General features: G+C 39.8%; 1 protein-coding gene across 1 annotated transcript in view; it reads right to left on the bottom strand.

Annotated features, from left to right (window-relative positions):
• Positions 1 to 19,764, bottom strand: part of htr4 (5-hydroxytryptamine receptor 4) — a 62,630-nt gene that overhangs the window by 20,515 nt on the left and 22,351 nt on the right. Inside the window, exon 5 of the mRNA XM_076149250.1 lies at positions 12,254 to 12,819. Coding sequence (XP_076005365.1) covers positions 12,254 to 12,819 — 566 coding nt within the window. The remainder of the gene's footprint in view (positions 1 to 12,253; positions 12,820 to 19,764) is intronic.

Genomic DNA, 19,764 nt, shown 5'->3' with positions numbered 1-19,764 from the left:
GTTCCTGTGCCAAATGGACCTACAGGAAACTGGCTCCAGGAACTTCATGATAGCAGTTTCCCTGCTGCTTACACTTATTTCAATGAATGGTTTTCCTCTTTCCTAACATACTGTGAGGTAGTTTTTTTCAGGGAAAATTGCGGGCCATGATGCAAGATTCCCTCGCTAGATTCAAAGTGGGACATTGTACATTATAATTCATTATTATTAATATGCAACTTCAATGAAGTATGAAAATATTGGTTTTTGGGATTTCCTTTTTTCCTGTAACACTAATGAGGACCAGCAGAGCCACAGCACACATTAACATCACACATCCACCTAAACACAGACGTGGTCAAGACACACACACACACACACACACACACACACACACACACACACACACACACACACAAACAACTGAGGACAGTTTAACATCAGTCAAATTATAAGGTTGATCTGTTGTGTCTAGTGCTCTGGTGTCCATATCACAATGGGAAGAAAAACAACAGCATGGCAGTGGAAAAAAATCAGTGGCAAAGTGTGAACATTTCAACGTCTCCTGTAAGTCAGCAGAATATCTGTGGCAGGAAAATGCTCTGTTTGTAATTTCAACTGAAGAATTATGATGTTTCCAAACACCTGTGCACACAAATTACATACAGATTACACACATATTCATACTTCACCATTTACTGTATACCATGGGGTCCAAGAAGGCTGAGACCAAGAGTAAAAATGCTTCTATTTTGCATAATTTTCGAATTTAATACAAATTGGATGGAGCTGGAGGAAAGTTCATGACAGTCAGTACTCTATTCTCTTCTGTGGGCTTCAAGTAGTTCTTGCAAAGCATTTAGGTAGGTTTTGAAGCAAAGTCATTACTTATTTTACTATTCCTTTCATATTTCACATTTATGTCTGTCCACATATCACTGTCACAATTTCTCTTCACAATTCTCGGAATCCCGTGTAGTTCCCAAATCATCTGTAATTCACACGCATTCAGTCTTTCCTGATGTGAGTGAGATTAGAGAGTGAGAGTGTCTGGTGTCTGCTGGAGTGAATCCTCTTTACTTCACTCTTATGGATCTCCTTTACCTTCTCTGTTCGTAGGCTGCTAGCAGCCTGAAGGTCCCGTGAAAAGTTGCTGTGTGCTTGACAGACACGCCCGCACCGCAAATGAGATGCACACACACACACTTCCTCATGAAAATATTTGTTTGTTGCCTTTTTTTGGGGCTATTTTCTGCGGTCATTGTCAAATTCGCCATGTGCTTGCTAGCCTGCTAACATTGCCTCATGTTACGGAGTCACAGACGTAAACAAACTTGACAGCAGCGTCATTTGTTGGAGAGATTGGCTTATAATCATTTTGTGACAGAAGGGGGCGGTCTGTCTGTGAATTCGATGGGATAGAAATAGGTAACAGGTTTACCAAGTGACGTTGTGTAGCGGACTACTCAGAAACGGGTGGCGAATTATTGGTAGCTCGCGAGCGACATGTTGGAGACCCCTGGTGTAAGGTTTCAGCTATCTGATCCATCACATACGTTTGTGGTCTGGCTCACATTGTTAACAAATCTCTGTCACAAGTAGCCAAGCGTAAATGCTAGAGCAGAGACTTGCAGCATGTACAGCCTACACTAAAAAGTAATTAATTTAAAGAAATTGGTAGTTCCCAGAGCACAGAGGGAGGATGGGAGCAACACCCTGCTTCCTGCAATCGAATCACAATAAGATTTAGCATCAAGATAGCACAGCAAATAAGTAGCAGGCGTAAATGCCTGATCAGGTGTCATTATTCAGACAACACAGTCGGATAGTGAGACTGAATTTTAATTGTGCAAAATAGGCAAAGTCATATGCATCATAGAAAAAAAGGCTCTCAGGTATTTCACTACAGTTTGTGAAAACCAGGCGTTTCCAACCCAGTCCAGTGCTGTAGTTCCTATCCTGCCTTGTAATCAATTATTTTTCACTTCTACCCTAGATTTCTGATGTGCAATGTAATGTATCTTCAAACTATATGTAAACATTAAAAGAAATCAGCTGGTGCCAGCCTCAGGAATTTAAGCAAACAACCCACAACATCGCTTTCGTTCAAATATTTATTACTGAGTTTCCCGAAACCTGAAAATAGAAATGAAAGCTTTTTGACTTGTGTGTATGTGTGTGAGTGTGTGTAAAGCAGTTGACTCACTTGGTCAAGCTTTGAGAGGCCCAAGACATACAGCAGCTAGACAGGCACTGGCCTGGTGTTGCAGAACCAGAGCAGTAGCTTGGAGGCAGAGGAGCAACCACTGGAGAGGCAGCAGGAGGCAGAGGAGGAAGAATGTAAGAGTAATCAAAGAAATGGGAATGCAATGGAAATGTATGAAGATAGAGGAAGGGCAGAAATGTGAATAGAGGAACAGTAGAAGTTCAAAAGGAGAGGTCATGAAAAGCAAAAGAAGGACATGAAAATGAGTTAGAAGGAGAGATGGCAGAGGCAGATGATAGAATGAATAAGAGAGGAAAGGAAGGACAGACAATCATGTAAATGAGTGAGAAGAGAAGGGAGGAGAGGAAGGAAAAAAAGAATGAGAGCCATAGGAAAAGATGGTGAATGAGACCAAATAGGATGAGAAACAGAAGTGAGAGAAGTGGGAGATTAGGGAGAATAGAAGATACAAAAGCACAACAATAAATGGAAGGTGAATGGAGGATAAAAGGATTGACAGAAGGAGAGGCAAAAAGAGGGGGGGAAGAGGGATCGAGAGAGAGAGAAGATAAACAAGGTTAGTTTAAACCCAGGTGAACCATTGGACAGCAGGAAATGCAGGACTTTGATAGGGTGGGGGGTCATCAACATGCTGCTCTGCACTGGTTCTCACCTGAGAAACAACTTCAAACAATTTGTTGGGAAAGGGACAGTGGTGAGCTTCGATCTGTTTTAATTACTGTGGTGATTACATACATACAGTATTATCATATATATTACATGTAGTGTTGTAAGGATGATTTGTTATGAATAACCCCCTCAGAACAAATGATCGTAAATCACAAATGATCGACAAATCACACACAAACACCCCATCAACACAGCCCATCAATGGCCTCCCTTTTCTGTTACATTGTCTGTTTATCCGTCCCTCTGTCTCCCTCACACACGCATGCAAATCAAAACACTATCAGTGGCTCAGCTGTTAGGTTTCTGAAAATGTGACTGAGTCTGATGTTTAATTAGCTCAACCCAAATCCATCTGTTTTAGGATGGGAAGTGGAGCAGCCCGGTTGGTTATAACAAGCCCAGAGACTCCAGAGAAAACTCCAGACATCTGCCCCGTGCACAGAGACAGAAAAACCTGTTAGGGACAGAGAGACCATCTGACAAAACACACGCAGTGTAACACAGCATTACTAATCACTATTCACGAATCTCATAGACTACAGAGAAACCACTCATCCATTAGCTGCACCCACTTAGCCTGTGCGTGGAGGGGGGGTTTACTGGAGTACTTCTTAGTGGTCACTGAGTGAAAGACAGGGAGCAGCCTAGACAGATCACCAGTCACAAATCAGATGGTTAAAACTGTCACCAACAGGCAATCTTTTTCCATCTCACCTAACCTGCATATGTGAGTCCACAACCGTCTTTGTGTGCGATAACAGTGATAAGACATAGGCCTGCCAACAGAGGAATCGAGCCAAACTACAGTAGTTCTAAATCTATTTAGAATACTATGCAGCTTTCTCAGACAGAGAATGAAAAGCAACCACATCTGATTCAGTTTATCAGCATATCAAAGTAGATATTTAAAGGCTTTCTTGGCTGTAGAGGGCGCAGTAGCAAGAGTTGGGGTAGCTACTTTGAAAGGATACTACAACACTACTATAAGCTCCTGAGAGGAATATCTAACTAGAGAGCAGCAAGGGGCAATATATGTACTTTTTTACTTTCAAAGTAAATGAGCAGTGTAGCTTTTGCCAAGCTACACAGTTAATTAGTTAAGTTAGTACTGGAAAAGCTACAGTGTTTTGAACATAGCTGTGCCACTGCCAACCTACTGAAAACAATAAGCAATTGTACAATCACTACTTGAAATCATCTTGTATCATAGCTGCCCTGCACCCCCCCTTTAATGCATGTGTTTGTGTGTTTGATATGTAAGAGGGGGTGCAAGAAGAATTTCAAATTATCTGTGGTAACATTGTATGGAATTGCATGTGATCTGACAAAAAAAGCATGTCTTGTAACCTAACCCCCAATACTAACAAGTGTTACTTTGTATATTTTGAGTGGCACTATCTTGTTGATAACTTGAGTTGACCTAACTCAACTTAACTGCACCACTCATATCACTCTGTTAAAGTATGTTAGCATTAACTTTTAGCAAAGAACAAAACCAGTTGGTAGAGGTAACTGTTGTAAAATGTGTTGCAATAGTGCAGCTGACAACATCATGGTAGCATTGTCCTCAACAGCCAGAGAATAAAGCTTCCTGTTAGGACTTTCTGTTTGGTTTTGTTTATATCCGCAAAACAATGCCGTACACACGCACACACACACACACACACACACACACACACACACACACACACACACACACACACACACACACACAGAGAGAGAGAGTAATGCAACCACATATACAGAAACATACAGACATCAGAATGAAAATGCAACAAATGTACACATTCTCTTCATATGTCTGTCATCCCTTTCTGGTGTTATTGCTCAAACATGAATACACATACACACACTTACACAAGCAAACAAACATGGAAGGACACACAGCAGTGGGGACAGTGTGTATGGCATTGTTTCAGATCTATTATAGTGGAATTAAACAAAGACAAACCACACACACTGAGCAGACATTCCAGGAAGTAAGATGTACTGTACAGACAAAGAGGTCAAATACCTTTTTGTAAAACTGATCTGGACTTTCACAATGGAAGTCACAAACCTTCCTTTGTATTACACCAAGCCACTGGGTTGTATGTACCAGAGATAACATAAACAGCTCCTACACCAGATTTGGTATTCTATGAGGGTTCAGATTCTGCTTGGTGCTGGTGGTATTATTTGCATGTTTATTTAAAAAGCATCACACCATTCTTGCTCTTTGGAATTCTATCTGATAAAAATCTTTACAAAAAACATTGTAATCTTTTGGCTCATCTCAAACAACAGACTCCTTATTCATACTATATACAGAACAAACTGAGCAGCGGGAGTAGCTGCTGCATTTTGAGCCAAAGGTACTGCTCGGCAACAAAGGCCTAAGTGAATGATAAAGAGGGAGTGCTCTGTTACCCCAACAAAAACACATGGTGCTGTGGGTTAAAATACTGTCACACCCCTAGTACAACTCAAATAATCTGTATGCAAAAAACACAAGGAAAGCTAGAGATTATCAATCAATGTTCCAGACTTTCCAATAGTGTATATTGTATTTTGGATGAAGTGCTGTAATTCTCCTCTGCTTTATTAACTTATTTTTCTTGTGTTCATTTGGTTCCTAGAATGCAATGAAACTGTCTGCACGAGTCAAAAATGCTGGACTTTACCGGGAGCAGAATTGTGGAAAAACCAACATGCATAAATTCATACTGAGTTCAATTCAGAGACCCCATACGGGACTGACTGTGGGACCTGAGGATGATAATAATAATTATAATAATAATAATAATAATAATAATAATAATAATAATAATAATAAAACATTGGTAAGAAATACACATGTACTGTATTTAGTTTTACACTTTTTACAACTGTAACATTGTAACATGCAAAACAAGGAGTAGCATAAATGATGGATTTCTCTCTGATTTCATCTCCAATGCACATGTAATCATTTCAGTATTTATTGTTATAAGTTATTTTTGTGCTCTCAAGCTTTGTGGTTTGATTAATTAAACTAGAGAGCTTTGTTGAAACAAAAGTCCATAACTACTGTGCATGTTTAACCACCTCTGAAATAAAAACTACACATATCTAAAGATGGAAGTTCAGCTTAGTGTGTTTTCTGAGCCTGCGGGGTTGTTCAGTCACAAGTCAAAAATGATGGAAGCCACTGATTAAGTACAGGATTTAAAATACAGGAGAGAACCAACACAAACACTGAATACTGAAACACCCCTTTCCTTGTTTTTGTCTCATGTTTAGTTCTCCCTTTTCAAGTGTTCCATCACCTCCCCTGTCTTGCCTTGCTATTCTTTTTAGGGGTCTAAGCACACATCAAAGGGACCCTTTTGGTTTTGCTCAGATTTTTATTATTAGGGGTCCAAGCACAAACTGCTGGAACCCTTTTGTTACCATTTGCTCTGATTTTTATTATTTATTTTTTGCATCACAATTTATTTTTTCCTGCCGTAATTGACCTTAAACGGATTACCAGCCCAAAAGATGCAACATGCAAATTTTGAGACAAAGCGATCGAGCATAAGAGCTACTCATGGGACAAACAACAGACATTCCCAAGTCTGTGAAATGTCTTCATGTGATTGTCCTGAAGGTAAGAAGAAGGGGTTTGACTGTGTGAAACTGCCAGGCTGCTTGTTATAAACTGTACAGGGTCAGTGAAATAGTAATGCCCTCTACTCCTTCCGCAATGGCCACCACTGAACGAGGCATCTCCAGGTCAGGTGTTTGATACATTTGCATGCCCTTGAAGTCACTGTTAACTCCAGTGGAGTCTGCCAGGTCCCCCCCGCCCCTCCATTCAAATTAAATGACCAACCAGTAAAAGCTGTTTATGTAGAAAAAGACCCCCTGCTGGCTTTTATACCTACAAACATGATCAGTTGTGTTTGATATAATGTGTGGCAAATGTTGAAAGTACAGGCTTGATTACTGACCAAATCAGAAACAGGAGGGGACACTCAAAAAGAGCCAGCTGAGTACTGATACACTGAGGGGAAGACACAAACTCAGGATGCTGCATTTCCTCTTTTGCACATCTATTTATCTCTTCACACAGTCTAGGTGAAATCTGTTGTATAAAAAGTTTTAAAAAGGTTCAACAGATGTGGTCTACTCTATAATAAGTGATGTAAAGGTGGAGGTAATGATGGAAATCTCACCACTACCCTTCCCTAAGTTTCAACCACTGATCACCTAATTTATGTTGCATGGGCACGTAGACCATCCCAGCTATGCAGGTTCAGAAAGTATACTTTGGCCTTAACACGAACCATAGTCTCCTCGTCTCTCCTCAGCTACTCTGTTTAAGCCATGAGGACAGCTTTGCAGAATGCATGGGCACTGATAAGGCAACTAAAGGTATTTGTATTTCCAGAGGATCATTTCTACCATTACCAGTGTCAGGATCAATTAATCCTTTAAGAGTCACTCCAACCCACCAAATGAGTGCATAGTTTTGTGTTATGTCTCTCTGATGTGCTACTCTCAGACTGCTGCAGCCTGTCTGATCCCAATTACAATTTGTGGGGATCAAAGATCCAAAACTAGTCACACAGCTGGAAATCTGAGAATTACATGACCCATTTATCGTCCACATATCTAGTTACTGTTCTCAGAAAATAGCTTAAAATAGCTTTTCATCATCATATATTTAAATGTGAAGTGCTTTATTATGTAATTGTAAGTTTTATATTTTCATCTCTCTGCTCTCTCCTCCGACTTGGAGCTGCTGTGTGCTGTGTTTCGTAAGCACTGCGCAAAGAGCTCACTTGGTAAGGCACGATTTGTATGCCTATGGTCCAACTGTTTCCATTTCTCTGGGCTGCAGTGCTGCCTCTGTTCCAACCCAAGGGGGTTAAATGTGTTGACAATCAGGTCTCCCACTTGGATTGCTTTGAGACATTGTACGTCATATTGGGCGATATAAATAAACTTAGACTTGACTTTTGTTCATTTTGACTGACATAAATATTCCTTATTGAATTCCTCAACATCTTTGTTCCTCCTCAAAAATGCTGATTTAGCTGACGTGAAGTGGAGTGTTTGCAATTTGTTAATTTTAACACGTGTATGCTGTTCCTCCTCAAAATCCTTTAACTTTGTGGAATTTAGTTCAAATGTGGGGTGGCAGGTGTGCAATTGGTTGTGCAGTGTTTTGTCCTCATAAATACTGACATATAGAATTAAGTGTGCATAATTGGTGTATAAGTTAAACTGGGAAAGCTATTAAGGTGTTTACCAGTGCATGGCTTTGAATATCAGGATGTAAAAGACCTATTGCATATGGAACATCCATGCAGTATTCACAGGACAAGACTTCTTAGAAAGTGTTATTGTTTGTGTTATTTTCTGTTTTTTTGCCGAGTCTGTTATGATCGAACTTGGAGTCGAACCCAACAAGAAACAGAGGCAGAAGTGAAAACAGAAAACAGATACACTGTAAACTCAAATGTCAGACATATATATGAGGCGAGGGACTAAGGCAGGGCAACAGTGGTATAGGTGAAGACAAATCCTGAAGCTTTAACGGTCTGCAGGGCCCTCCTTCTGTAGATGAGAAAATATGAAATGTTCGTATATCAGCCATGTACTGCTTTCACGGGTGCTCTGTGTGTATGTGTGTTGATTCCAGATTCCTTCAAACTTTGCATTCATTCCTTTATTCTATTGCATTGTCTTTTTTTATTTATTGGGGTCAGGCAAAGCATTTGTTATGGTTATGATACCGTTATGTCTTAACAGTTAATCAGATTACAACTGTTGAGTGATGTCATAGTGAGGAGCAGGTGAAGGTTTCTTTCCGTTAAAGGGGAGTGTTTCCTTGCCACTGTTGCCAAGTGCTTGCTCACGGGGGAATGTGTTGTTTCTTTAAATGCTCTGTATGTAAAGTGCCTCAAGATATGTTGTGATGTGGCGCTATATAAATAAAGTTCAATTCAATTGAATAGTTACAGCAACATCTCAGAGGCACATTGGTTCTACCCAAAAACATTGCACTTTTTTATGTAGATTGGAAAGAGCATTAGCATTAAATGTAGCAAAACGTCCTTTGGTAACCTTGTATACAAGCATCTGCTTGTCATTTTGAAGCAGGAACAAATAAATCACACCACAAAGGTCATGTGTGACTCCCTCTAACTAAGAAGCACTGGGAGAGTTCCTCTGCATAATTCACAGAATAAATAATCTAACTATAATGCAGTGATCAGGTTGTATTTTTAAAGCTTTGTGAGAATGTCCACCAAGCATTGTGGGGCATGCCATTTAATAAAGGCCAGCTGACTTAATTGAAATTATCCCTCACCAATCTATGTTCATTATACGCTCTGTTAAATACATCACAGTCAACAGGCAAAAACCACACATCCATCATGTCTTTAGGATCGGATTTTGACACCTGAATACTTTCCATTCATCCTGAAAACGTGTGCTGGGATTTTCTTTATTTTTTTCTTTATTTAAGATAACATTTCTCTCTTAAAATAGAGGGAAGATACAGCTTGTATCTTCTTCTCCTGACCACCACCTGCTACACAGCGCCTTTATTTCCAGGTCATTCACCAGGCAAAGCATGCAGTTGGAGCATCAACAGCTGAGCGCTATTTAACCAAAATCAGTAGTAGCAAGTACCAGGATTTCTTTGTGGATATATGGATTCATTTACTAATGGGAGGTGGTATAAAACAGTTTCCCAACAATAAAGGAATAAATAAAGCCTCCTACAGCAAAAACCTCTACTGACACCTTCAACCAGGGGTCGACAACCTGCGGCCGCATGCAGCTGTTTTGCCATCTCCATTGGCTCCCTGTGGCTTTGACCAAAAATTCTACAGAAATGATCCGTCTTTTTACATTAAAATTTCAAAGTTTTACATTCTCCAATTGTAAAAAAGTAAAGCTTATACACAGAATAAACAATTGCCAACTAAAATGTGCATCATAGCATCATCTCCTTTCCCTCTAGGGATGAGAGAAAGAGAGCGACTTCTGAACTGCGACGAAAAGCAGAACTGAGCAGGTGTACTTTTAAGAATAGGATCAAATCTTCAAACTCCTCTACTGCTGCTTGATGCTCAGGAGGATAGTACGGCGCTGAAAGCTGTCTGGGACGGTGAGTCATGAAAGAGTCGTTCATTAAAATATCACTGCATCTATTCTCCGGTAAAAAACAAAACACATAAGATAATTCAGAAAATTAAAGATGTGCCTATAACTGCAAAGACTGTCAGAGACAGAGACATGAAACTGGCAACAAACATGACCAGTCTGCAGATCAAGTTCAGCTCCAGTATACTCAGTTACCTGTGATGAAAATGTGGGCCAAACTGAACAGAACGTCTCTTCTTTACTGTTGTTAAGTTTGTTGGTAATAACATCCCTGAACAAAAATAATGTAGAGTTAAAGTATCAAATAATCATGAATAGCCCAGTGCAGAGTCATCACATTTGTTCAAGCATTTTATTAGATGCTCATTAACAAAGAATAATAATGTTGATCGGCTATTTTAGACTCTATAGGCTGTGTTACCTTCATTACAGAGCTCAAATATGTTTTTGTGGCTCCAGATTGTTTGGCCAAAATGGCTCAAAATGGCTCTTTTGATAGTGAAGGTTGCTGGCCCTTGCTTAAAATGAAAGTAGGTCGACTTGTGCTTCCTTGGCTCTGAGTTAAGTACAAGCAAAAGTAATTTTTGCTCAAAGAAAAGTTGCTTGGTTTTTATGTTTTAAATATAAGCTATGGACGGATGGCTGGGGTTTGTGCACAGCTAACATTACACACTTTATAAGTGACATCATGGGTTAAATAATATCTTCCAGTGCCACAACGAGTCAGGGTTGTACATAAGTGGGGTGCAGGAACACATGCCCACCTCCAAATGAGACGTGAGAGAGAGAGAGAGAGAGAGAGAGAGAGGGAGAGGGAGATGGATCCGTCATGCTTTGTATTTCTCTTGTCTTTCACCTTTATGTTCCTCATTTCTCTGTTTATCTCATCCCCTCTGTCTCTATCTGTCTGCCTTCACCATGTTTAATCCTAATAATACCTAGTGTATTAATCAAAGTCGACAGAAGATATTTAAATGTGGTGCCAAATCAGTTGAGTGCATACCTTTATAGGTACAGTGCACATTTCAGGACAGCCTCACACCTCAGCATCATTTATGGTCTAAGATGCCATACAATTGAACATCAAGTATGAGGTCTTGGGTATCAAATACTAGGTTTAAGGTGTAAGAACACAGATGATCTCTGTAGTTACTGGCAGTCAGATGCAGTCCCCAGGCTCAGCTAGGACCCTGCTTAATTGTAAAACTCTACCCTTTATAAATACTGAATGTACACGAGGAGAACCTCATTAATAGCTTTCTTTCCAACCTCAGACTGGAGGTGGTTGTGGATTTGTTTGGAAGAAAAATGTAGCTCTGCCATTATAATAAGAATAATGGACATGAACTTATAAAGGATTCAGTGTTGGGATGAGCACACACAGTCATCTACTCTACTACAAACTGTGCTTTTACATCATAGGTATGGATCTAATGATTTTTCCTTCCTCTGAAACCTCAAATAATGTATAATAGACAGTCTTGACAGTCAGCTTTGCAAGCCCCACCCAGAATTTTCTAAACACACCAGAAAAAACATACATGGAGTCGTAGCTAAAAAGACAAGATTAAAAAAGTCCCTGCAAAACTTTATTTGAACCTAAATTATGATGAATCTGAAGTGCAAATGTGCCCTAACCTTCAAAGCATTTACAAGTATTCATGATGGAAATGTATGGATGATAAATATCAAAAGGCTACTACAGAGCATGTGTAGTACGTCATAGCATTATCCCCGTTGTTATATGTGTTCTGTTTATAGTAACAGCGATAAGAGGGTACAGAAGCATGTCAAGACCTTTTCTACCAAATGTGGAGATACATGCTGCTGAAATACACTGGAAGTATTCTTGCATGTTTCTTGCACTGGAGTTGAATCTCTCAATCTCTTTTTTGTACTGCAACTGTTACACAACAATTTCTGTCAAATTCTGTCTCATCTCATGTCATCCTATCTTATCTTAAGACAAACGTTTAATATACTCAAAGTACTTGATGCTTGGTTCTAACGTACAATATTATGCATGCACCCCCTCTGTAGTGCATGTGTTTTAGTGTGTGATATGTAGGGGGTGCAAGACAAATATCAATTACATGTGATTGCCGTGAATTGCATGCAACATGACAAGAATAAAGTATTTTAATCTTAATCTTAATTTAATGATGTTAGATATAAGGTGTCTTTCTCCACTACAGTTTAATGCTTTAATGAGATGGAACCAAGACAATGATGAAAACAATTTACTTGACTTACTTGAGGACATGTGTGGAGCCATTGATCTGTGTGGCAGCGCAGGGTGTGTTGGGCCCCAGGATGGATGGCCTGCGGTACCTCCTCCTCCCACAACACAGAATGATGAGGAAGGCACGGCGGAAGGACTTGTTGAGGAAGGCGTAGAGGATGGGGTTCAACATGGAGTTAATGTAGCCCAGCCACAGGCAGGCTGCCCACAGCTTGTCTGGCACAGTGTAGTCTATGAAGGGGTCCACCACATTAGTGACAAAGAACGGCGCCCAACAGAGGCAAAAACACCCCATGATGATGCACAGCGTCTTGGCTGCCTTGGTTTCTGTTCGCATCCTGTGGTTGCGTTGGTGGTCGGCAGAGTCAACTCCTGTGCCAGCCCCTCCTGCACGCTGCAGCATGCTAATCTGGAGGGCGTGTGCTCGGGCTGTGACATAGATCCTCTGGTAGGCCAGCACCATGAGGACCAGGGGGATGTAGAAGGCCACCACAGAGCAAGTTAGGGCATACGGCTTGTTGACCATGAAGACACAGGAAGTGGAGTTGCTGCCCTCACTGTAGCGCCTCTGTTCAATCTGGTAAGAGAAGACGGTCAGAAGCTGTACTTGATATATAAATCTATTCACAATTTACTTCATCCACTCAAATTCTGTATTCAAATTAGTTTCTCAGTCTTGATCCTCAAGAATCACATCAATGCATATTACAAAACTGCTTATTCCATTTCTCACCTCTCATCAGTTAATTCAATCATGTGTCTGCACAGCAAGGGGAGATGTAAAATATGCAGTGCTAAAGCTCTTTACCAGGCAGATGGACAACCTAGGAAATACTGTTTGTCTAATGACAGGTGAAAGTTGTTGTCTCAACATACTCTCTTAACGTATCGTCATTTTCTTTCACTATTGCCCTCTTTATCTTTCCCAAAACTAGGAGTGCATGCCTCCCCCTAACCTGCATGCCTCCCCCTCTTCAGAGTTCTTCGGACAGGTCCCTCAGTCCTCTGCTAATTGCTTCTCTCCCTCACATGTTTAGTCCACGTTTGTAACAAATGCGCATGTTACAGCACATGTTATTATTCAGAAAATCATGCACATAAAAGTAATCCAACTCTAAAAGTGTCTACCACAAAAATATGATTTAAAAAAAAAGTTTATAGTAATGCCGTGTTTATTTCACCTGTCTGTGTTCAAGTTCATTCATTCATTTCTTTCATTTGATTGTGTTTAAACATTTCAATGGGTGAATAGCGAATTTTTTACATGCAAGAGTCGATCATACGGCATTTCGCAGCGGGCCTATATAAAGTACAGACAGGACGAAGGACTGCATGCTGTGATGCCTTAAGGCCCTCAGTCCAGCATGTCACATGCCCTGGTGTTAGAGCAGACAAAACAGAGCAGACCCCTTTGATTTTTGTTTGAGTTTTTCCTTGGGTAGTTTTTTTCTCTCCTTATTTTAGTTTTTCATTTTTTGTGTTCAACTTCTTTTCCAGTCTTCAGTTTAATTATGTCATTTAACAATTAGTATTCTACTGTTTTGTTCACACTTTACGTTTCAGGCACGGTGTTTTTAACTCAGTGGACAGTAAAGTTTAGTGTCGTTCAGCTGACGGGAGTATTTTTCATAGTTATTGAGCCGAATAATTTCATTTCCTGTAAGTCAGAGCCTGAAGTACAGATCTTAAAGAACTTCTGAGATCTCAAACTGCCTGCTGTATTGAAACCCTGGTACAGGATTTACCAAATCAAGTTTTCTAAATCAACTGTGGTGGAACCCAGATCAGTGAGGAAATTCCACTGAAAAAACCTATCACCTGGTTTTGCCCTCATCGCTCATCAAACCTGCCATCAAGCAGGAAAGAGAGAGAGAGAGAGAGAGAGAGAGAGAGAGAGAGAGAGAGAGAGAGAGAGAGAGAGAGAGAGAGAGGGTTACTGACTGCCCCCTCACCAACTGGACAGTGGTTCAGAGAGAACAACATTCACCAACACCGGTTTTGAGCTCAGCTGCATGAAATTCCTCCCCGAGTTGGTGTCGCTAAGCTCTGATTAGTAGGAAATCAGACTGCTCGATAATTTCAATTTCAAATAATTTTTTGGATGAATTACTTAATTCCTTTCCATCATTCACAATTGCTCATTCAGAATTTTAAAATGTCTTAAATTTCATCACATTACACTACATTACTGCATTCATTGCTGGTCTATTTACTTAGTAATAAACCTTAATTTATCAGTAATGGTATGTCTGTGTAGAAGCAGAGTGCAAAGAGTCAGTATGACACAGAATTCACTACTTCTGATATGAGATGGATTTGATTGAATTGGCTTCATTGAATAGAATTGGATTTTTGGGATTCATTTCCATTTGCAGTAAAGTTCTATGAAGTTAACTGAAATAACCAAGAATGTTAAATACAGAGAATTCAAACTGAATAATTGAAATGTAAAAGAGACAAAGAGAGAGAGTGAGAGAAATAATCAATTTAATTGCTCAAAGGTACCATAGCAGTAGCTGTGGTTCCCTCAACATATCTACATTCCTTTTTTTTGTGCCTATGGCTGTCCAAAAGTCTAGACTTTATGATATGAGCAAGTATCATCTTGTGGTCTAGTCAACATAGAAAAGCTAGCTTGTTTTTATTCAGATAACAAATGTTTTAGTACTCATTTGTATCTAAACACATTACATTTTCTCCTTTAAATATATTAATTACCAGCCCCTGCATTCCATATCGCTCCTTGTTTTTTGTCCACTATTATTAGTTGGAGCCAAATGGCCAAAGACCCCTGTGGATCCTGCACTGAGCGATCTGCACACAAGGTCACATCAATATGCATGGAGGGCACTCATGAGTGCCCCCAAATGACAAATGGGACACCTTGCAGTCCAGCACATAAATCAGCTCTCAAGAGTTATAAAAAGATTGCAATACTTCCTGCTTTAGCACACACATTGCTAATCAACATCATAAGGAAATCATTTCAGAGTTGAAATACATCATTGGTAGGAGATTGTTTATTGTGAAAAAGCAAAGTGGTTTCACTGAATAATGAACATTTAGGGTGTTTTTTTTTCAGGTTTGAATGAAGCTGCAATTTGTCCCTGAGCCGATCGGCTACTCAGAATATTCATCAGCTGTAATTAGACCCACAGAGAGGAAATGCCATTGCTTGACACAACTCTGACAACACGGCTGTTGTGCTGCTTATTTCTGTGTGTGTGTGTGTGTGTGTGTGTGTGGGGGGGGGGGGGGTGAAGGTTAAAAATGTGTGTTTTACCACCCCTGCTGCCAAAAACAGTCTGTGCTCCCCTTGACAGTCAGTTCAATAGGAAATAGAAATTGTTGACGTTCAGATAAAGTCAAACAAGGGAGAGTGTCAAGTGAGTGTCTGTCTCTCTTGCTCTCTCTCTCTCTCTCTCTCTCTCTCTCTCTCTCTCTCTCTCTCTCTCTCTCTCTCTCTCTCTCTCTCTCTCTCTCTCTTTGTCTCATTAGAGGTCCAATGTCAAAGTACAGGAGCCCTATTGTTTTTGCTTGGATTTTTAAAATTATTAGATTTTTTTTTTTATTTTCACCAGATTTTACCTAATATATGTATAATTATAACGATTATTTAACGATTCTAGAGCCCAAACCGTGCAATGTGCAAATGTGAAATTTGGACAGCATGTGATGGAGCATAAGATCTAGCCATGTGACAAAAACCACACTTGACAACCATGAGGGGGCACTTCAATGGACAAAAAACACACAATGGTTTTTAACCTGCAAATTTTTTTTCTCCCCCTCTGTGTATAAAAGCAATCTCGAAAATGTCTCGTAACTACTTACTTACTGTCATGTCAAAAGCTTTCTTTGATAGAAATATATATTATATTATATTAGCCCCCCTCCTACACACACAAACATGCACCGGAGGGGGCACCACAGGGCAGCCAGCACCCGTGGAGCAGGTTGGGGTTCGGGGCCTTGCTCAAGGGTACCTCGGCAGTGCCCTGGAGGCAAACTGTCAACTCTTCAGCTGCCAGTCCACATTTTTTATATAATAATAATAACCTTCTGGCCTAATTTTGTTTATATTTGGTGTCACTGTCCAGCCATTAGTCAGAGTTGTTGTTTCCCCTGAGTGTAACCCTGGGGCCACACCGGATGCAGAAGTGCCACAAATAACTGCAAAGCACCATGGCATGCAGTTAACCAACCCATGTTAACTAATTTAACCAATGGCTGCCGATAAGCAGCGATTGTTTTTGTGTCTGGTCTTTCTTCTTCGCCTGCCATGTGCGAATGCAGGAAGTCAACACAGGAACCGCAAAGTCAACACAGGAACAGCATTGACAGGCAGAGACAAGAAACCACAACACAGCAACAAACTGTTAAAGATGGACATTAAGTTAATCCTGGAAGTAGAGCAGTACAGTGAGTCTAAGGGTCGGTCCTAAAACCTAGTGATCTGCTTACATACTCTGTATATTTAGTCATCATGTGTGTCCCCCCAACACGAAAGCTGTCCCAGTTCTTAGTCGTTGTCTACCAAGATGCCTTGTTTTAATCAATGTAAGTCACCACGGTGAGCATCTGGCCTAAACTGGAAGCAAATCATAGACTGTCCCATGGCCGAAATCATGATTGACGCAGAAGTGCAGCGATTAACAGTGAAGCGTGGTTTGCAGTTATTTTGATTTCAGCACCCATGTTAACCAATCTGACTGTTCACAGTTGACACATCACAGCGTGCCAGCTCCTGAGTAGCACAGATCTTTTCTGTGTCTGGTCTTTCTTCTTCGCTGACCATGAGCATGCATAAGGTTATTAAGTATACTGCATCACTGATGACCCATGTACAATGATATTCTTTCATCTTTCCCCAACAGATTATTTATCCTCGTAATATTACAACTTGCCAAGGGGCAAAGGGCAAAGTAAAACTAAATATTTTAAGTAGAGAAAAGTAGAATAAAATGTGCATTCTTTTTTGAACAAGTACTCAAATTTGAGAAATCAAATCTTGAGAGAAAGAATAATTTTTAGTTAAAAGGAATTGCCCTTATTTGAAGCTGAAATGCTGAAATGTGAAATTGAGAACTGTGGTTAAGGCAGCAGCCATTTGAAACTCTGTAGTCAAATCAGCCGCACTTATACACTAAGCCCATAAGGTAATGTTTTTTTTATTGCAACTTACTGGGCGACAGTGTATTTAGAGTGCACAAGAACTCAAACCCATTTTCGAGAATTATAAAACTTAAGTCTCATCTTTGAACCTTGAAATCACTTGCACACAAATGCAGGACGTCAGACACAGGAACTGCATGGAAAGGTAGAGACAAGAAACCACAACAGTGAGAAACTGTTGAAGACAGACAGTTGATCATGGAAGTAGAGAAGTACAGGGAGTCTACATGTAAATTGTATATTGAAGCTACAGACCGATCTACACAACGCTGGTAACATATGCTGCAAAAGAATTGGACATACTGTGCATCAGGGGTGTCAAACTCATTTTCATCTTGGGCCACATCAGCATTTTGGTTACCCTCAAAGGGCCATTTGTAACTGTAACCATCTTTATTAGATTATTACTCAATTTACTCAAGTTACAAAATTGTATGCATCAAACTTTTCAAATAAATAAAGAGAAATATCAAATAGGTTGTAAATTATAATGAGTACTATTAATTTGTTCGAAACTCTTTTTTTTAAATCTAAATATCACTACATTGGTCAAGTTTTGTGTGAAGTTGTTGAGGTGATGTCCTTGAGGTAGATCCCTCCACAGCCTGGGACACCATATCAAAACCATCCTCATCCATTGATCATGTTCTGAAAATAACAAACACAAAACAAAATACAAGCACAACCATCAATTGCACACATATTAAACTGTTCTTCTACATACATGTTATTATATTTTTAATTCAGGATTTTAAAAATCCTTACCTTATTGTTTTCTGGCCTGATGTCTGACTCCGTTTTCCTGTGTGCAGTGTGTCAATGTCTGGTTTCAGGTCCTGTGCTGTAGCGATCCTAAAGACAGCGAGCAGGTTGTCATTGCTGATGACATGATGGCGTGATCTGTGCTTGGTCTTGTTGAAATTCAGCCTACATAGACACGGTAGCCAGCTGCCTAAGTAGTCAGCATCATACTGTTTTCTTAGGCAGCTAATCGTGACACCCTACATTGCTACAGATATGTCACAAATCAATTTAGACTGAGAATTTTGGATGGGATTTTATTTAATTTACATTTCTATTTGTTATAAATAACATCTTAATCCCTCCATTAATAAATATGCTTAAAGGAAAATCATTTAAGGTAATATCAAAGACACAAGAAAAAAGAAATGGACCTCTTCACATAACTTACCCAATAATAATAGAAAGTACAAGAATATTCATATCAAAAGTTATTGAACTCGTTTTTTTTTTTACTTTTTTCAAAATCCCGAAATCCATGACTGTTACTGTTATGGCAAGAGTTAATTAATAGTATATGACATAACATAATAGACATTTAAATATAGATAAATACAAATACACATTGTCGGTGTGTTGTTGGGGCCCTGAGAACACTTGTGTTTATTAAAACAACAGAATGACCGCTTAGCCAATTACTGACAGATAGGGGCCAGCATATATATTATACACAGCAAAATAACATGCTGATCCACAAAAAAGGTCAATGACCAAAAATGCAAAAATTTGCAGTCATTCAGTTTCAGTACAAACTACAGGCGCTTGTAAGCGTGTAATTATTTATGACAAAACAAATCCAAAAACTCCACAGTAGTTGAATTAACTCACATTTGAAAATGACTTCAGTCAGTTCTCGCCTGTGTCCGCCATTGTGAATCGAAATAATTCTCCAGAGGCTCCGCCGCATAGCATTGTGGGATTGTCTTTCTCTGTAAGTCACCAAGTCATGATGACTTAAATTGATCAAAATAACGCATCTTAGTAGACAACCACCAAGAACTGGTACCACCTTGTTGTCGGGGCACACACATGATAACATACTGTAAATACTGAGTATGCAGGCAAATCAGCAGGATTTTGGACCGACCCTACTTCTCTACCTCCAGGATCAACTTAATGTCAACTTAATGTGGTTTGTTGTCTCTGCCTGTCAGTGCTGTTCCTGTGTCTGACTGCCTGCATTCGCACCTGACAGGTGAAGAAGAAAGATCAGACACAAAAAATAATGCTGCTTATCAGCAGCCATTGGTTACATTGTTGAAAATGAGAATAACTGCGTGTCATGGTTCTTTGCACTTATTTACAGAACTTCTGCATCCGGTGTGGCCCTCCTCGATCACAATTTTGACAGTGCTACTCTCCACAACGCTTCTATGTCAGGTGTGGCGCCGGGGTTACACTCGGGAAACAACAACTCTTGACTAATGGCTAGACTGTCATTTAAGATTGACATATCCCTCACAGTGAGAACGTGCAGGGAATTGGAGTTTTCAGTCACATTTGTGTTATCAATATTTTTGATATGCTCGTATTGTCAATTGTATTT

This window comes from Genypterus blacodes, unplaced genomic scaffold (genome assembly GCF_046128005.1).
Source record: "Genypterus blacodes isolate CSIRO-AG114 ecotype Tasmania unplaced genomic scaffold, CSIRO-AGI_Gbla_v1 ptg000044l_1, whole genome shotgun sequence".
In the NCBI taxonomy this organism is placed as follows: domain Eukaryota; kingdom Metazoa; phylum Chordata; class Actinopteri; order Ophidiiformes; family Ophidiidae; genus Genypterus; species Genypterus blacodes.
Note: the sequence above shows the minus strand (reverse complement) of the source record. Positions and strands in the feature narration are given on the sequence as shown.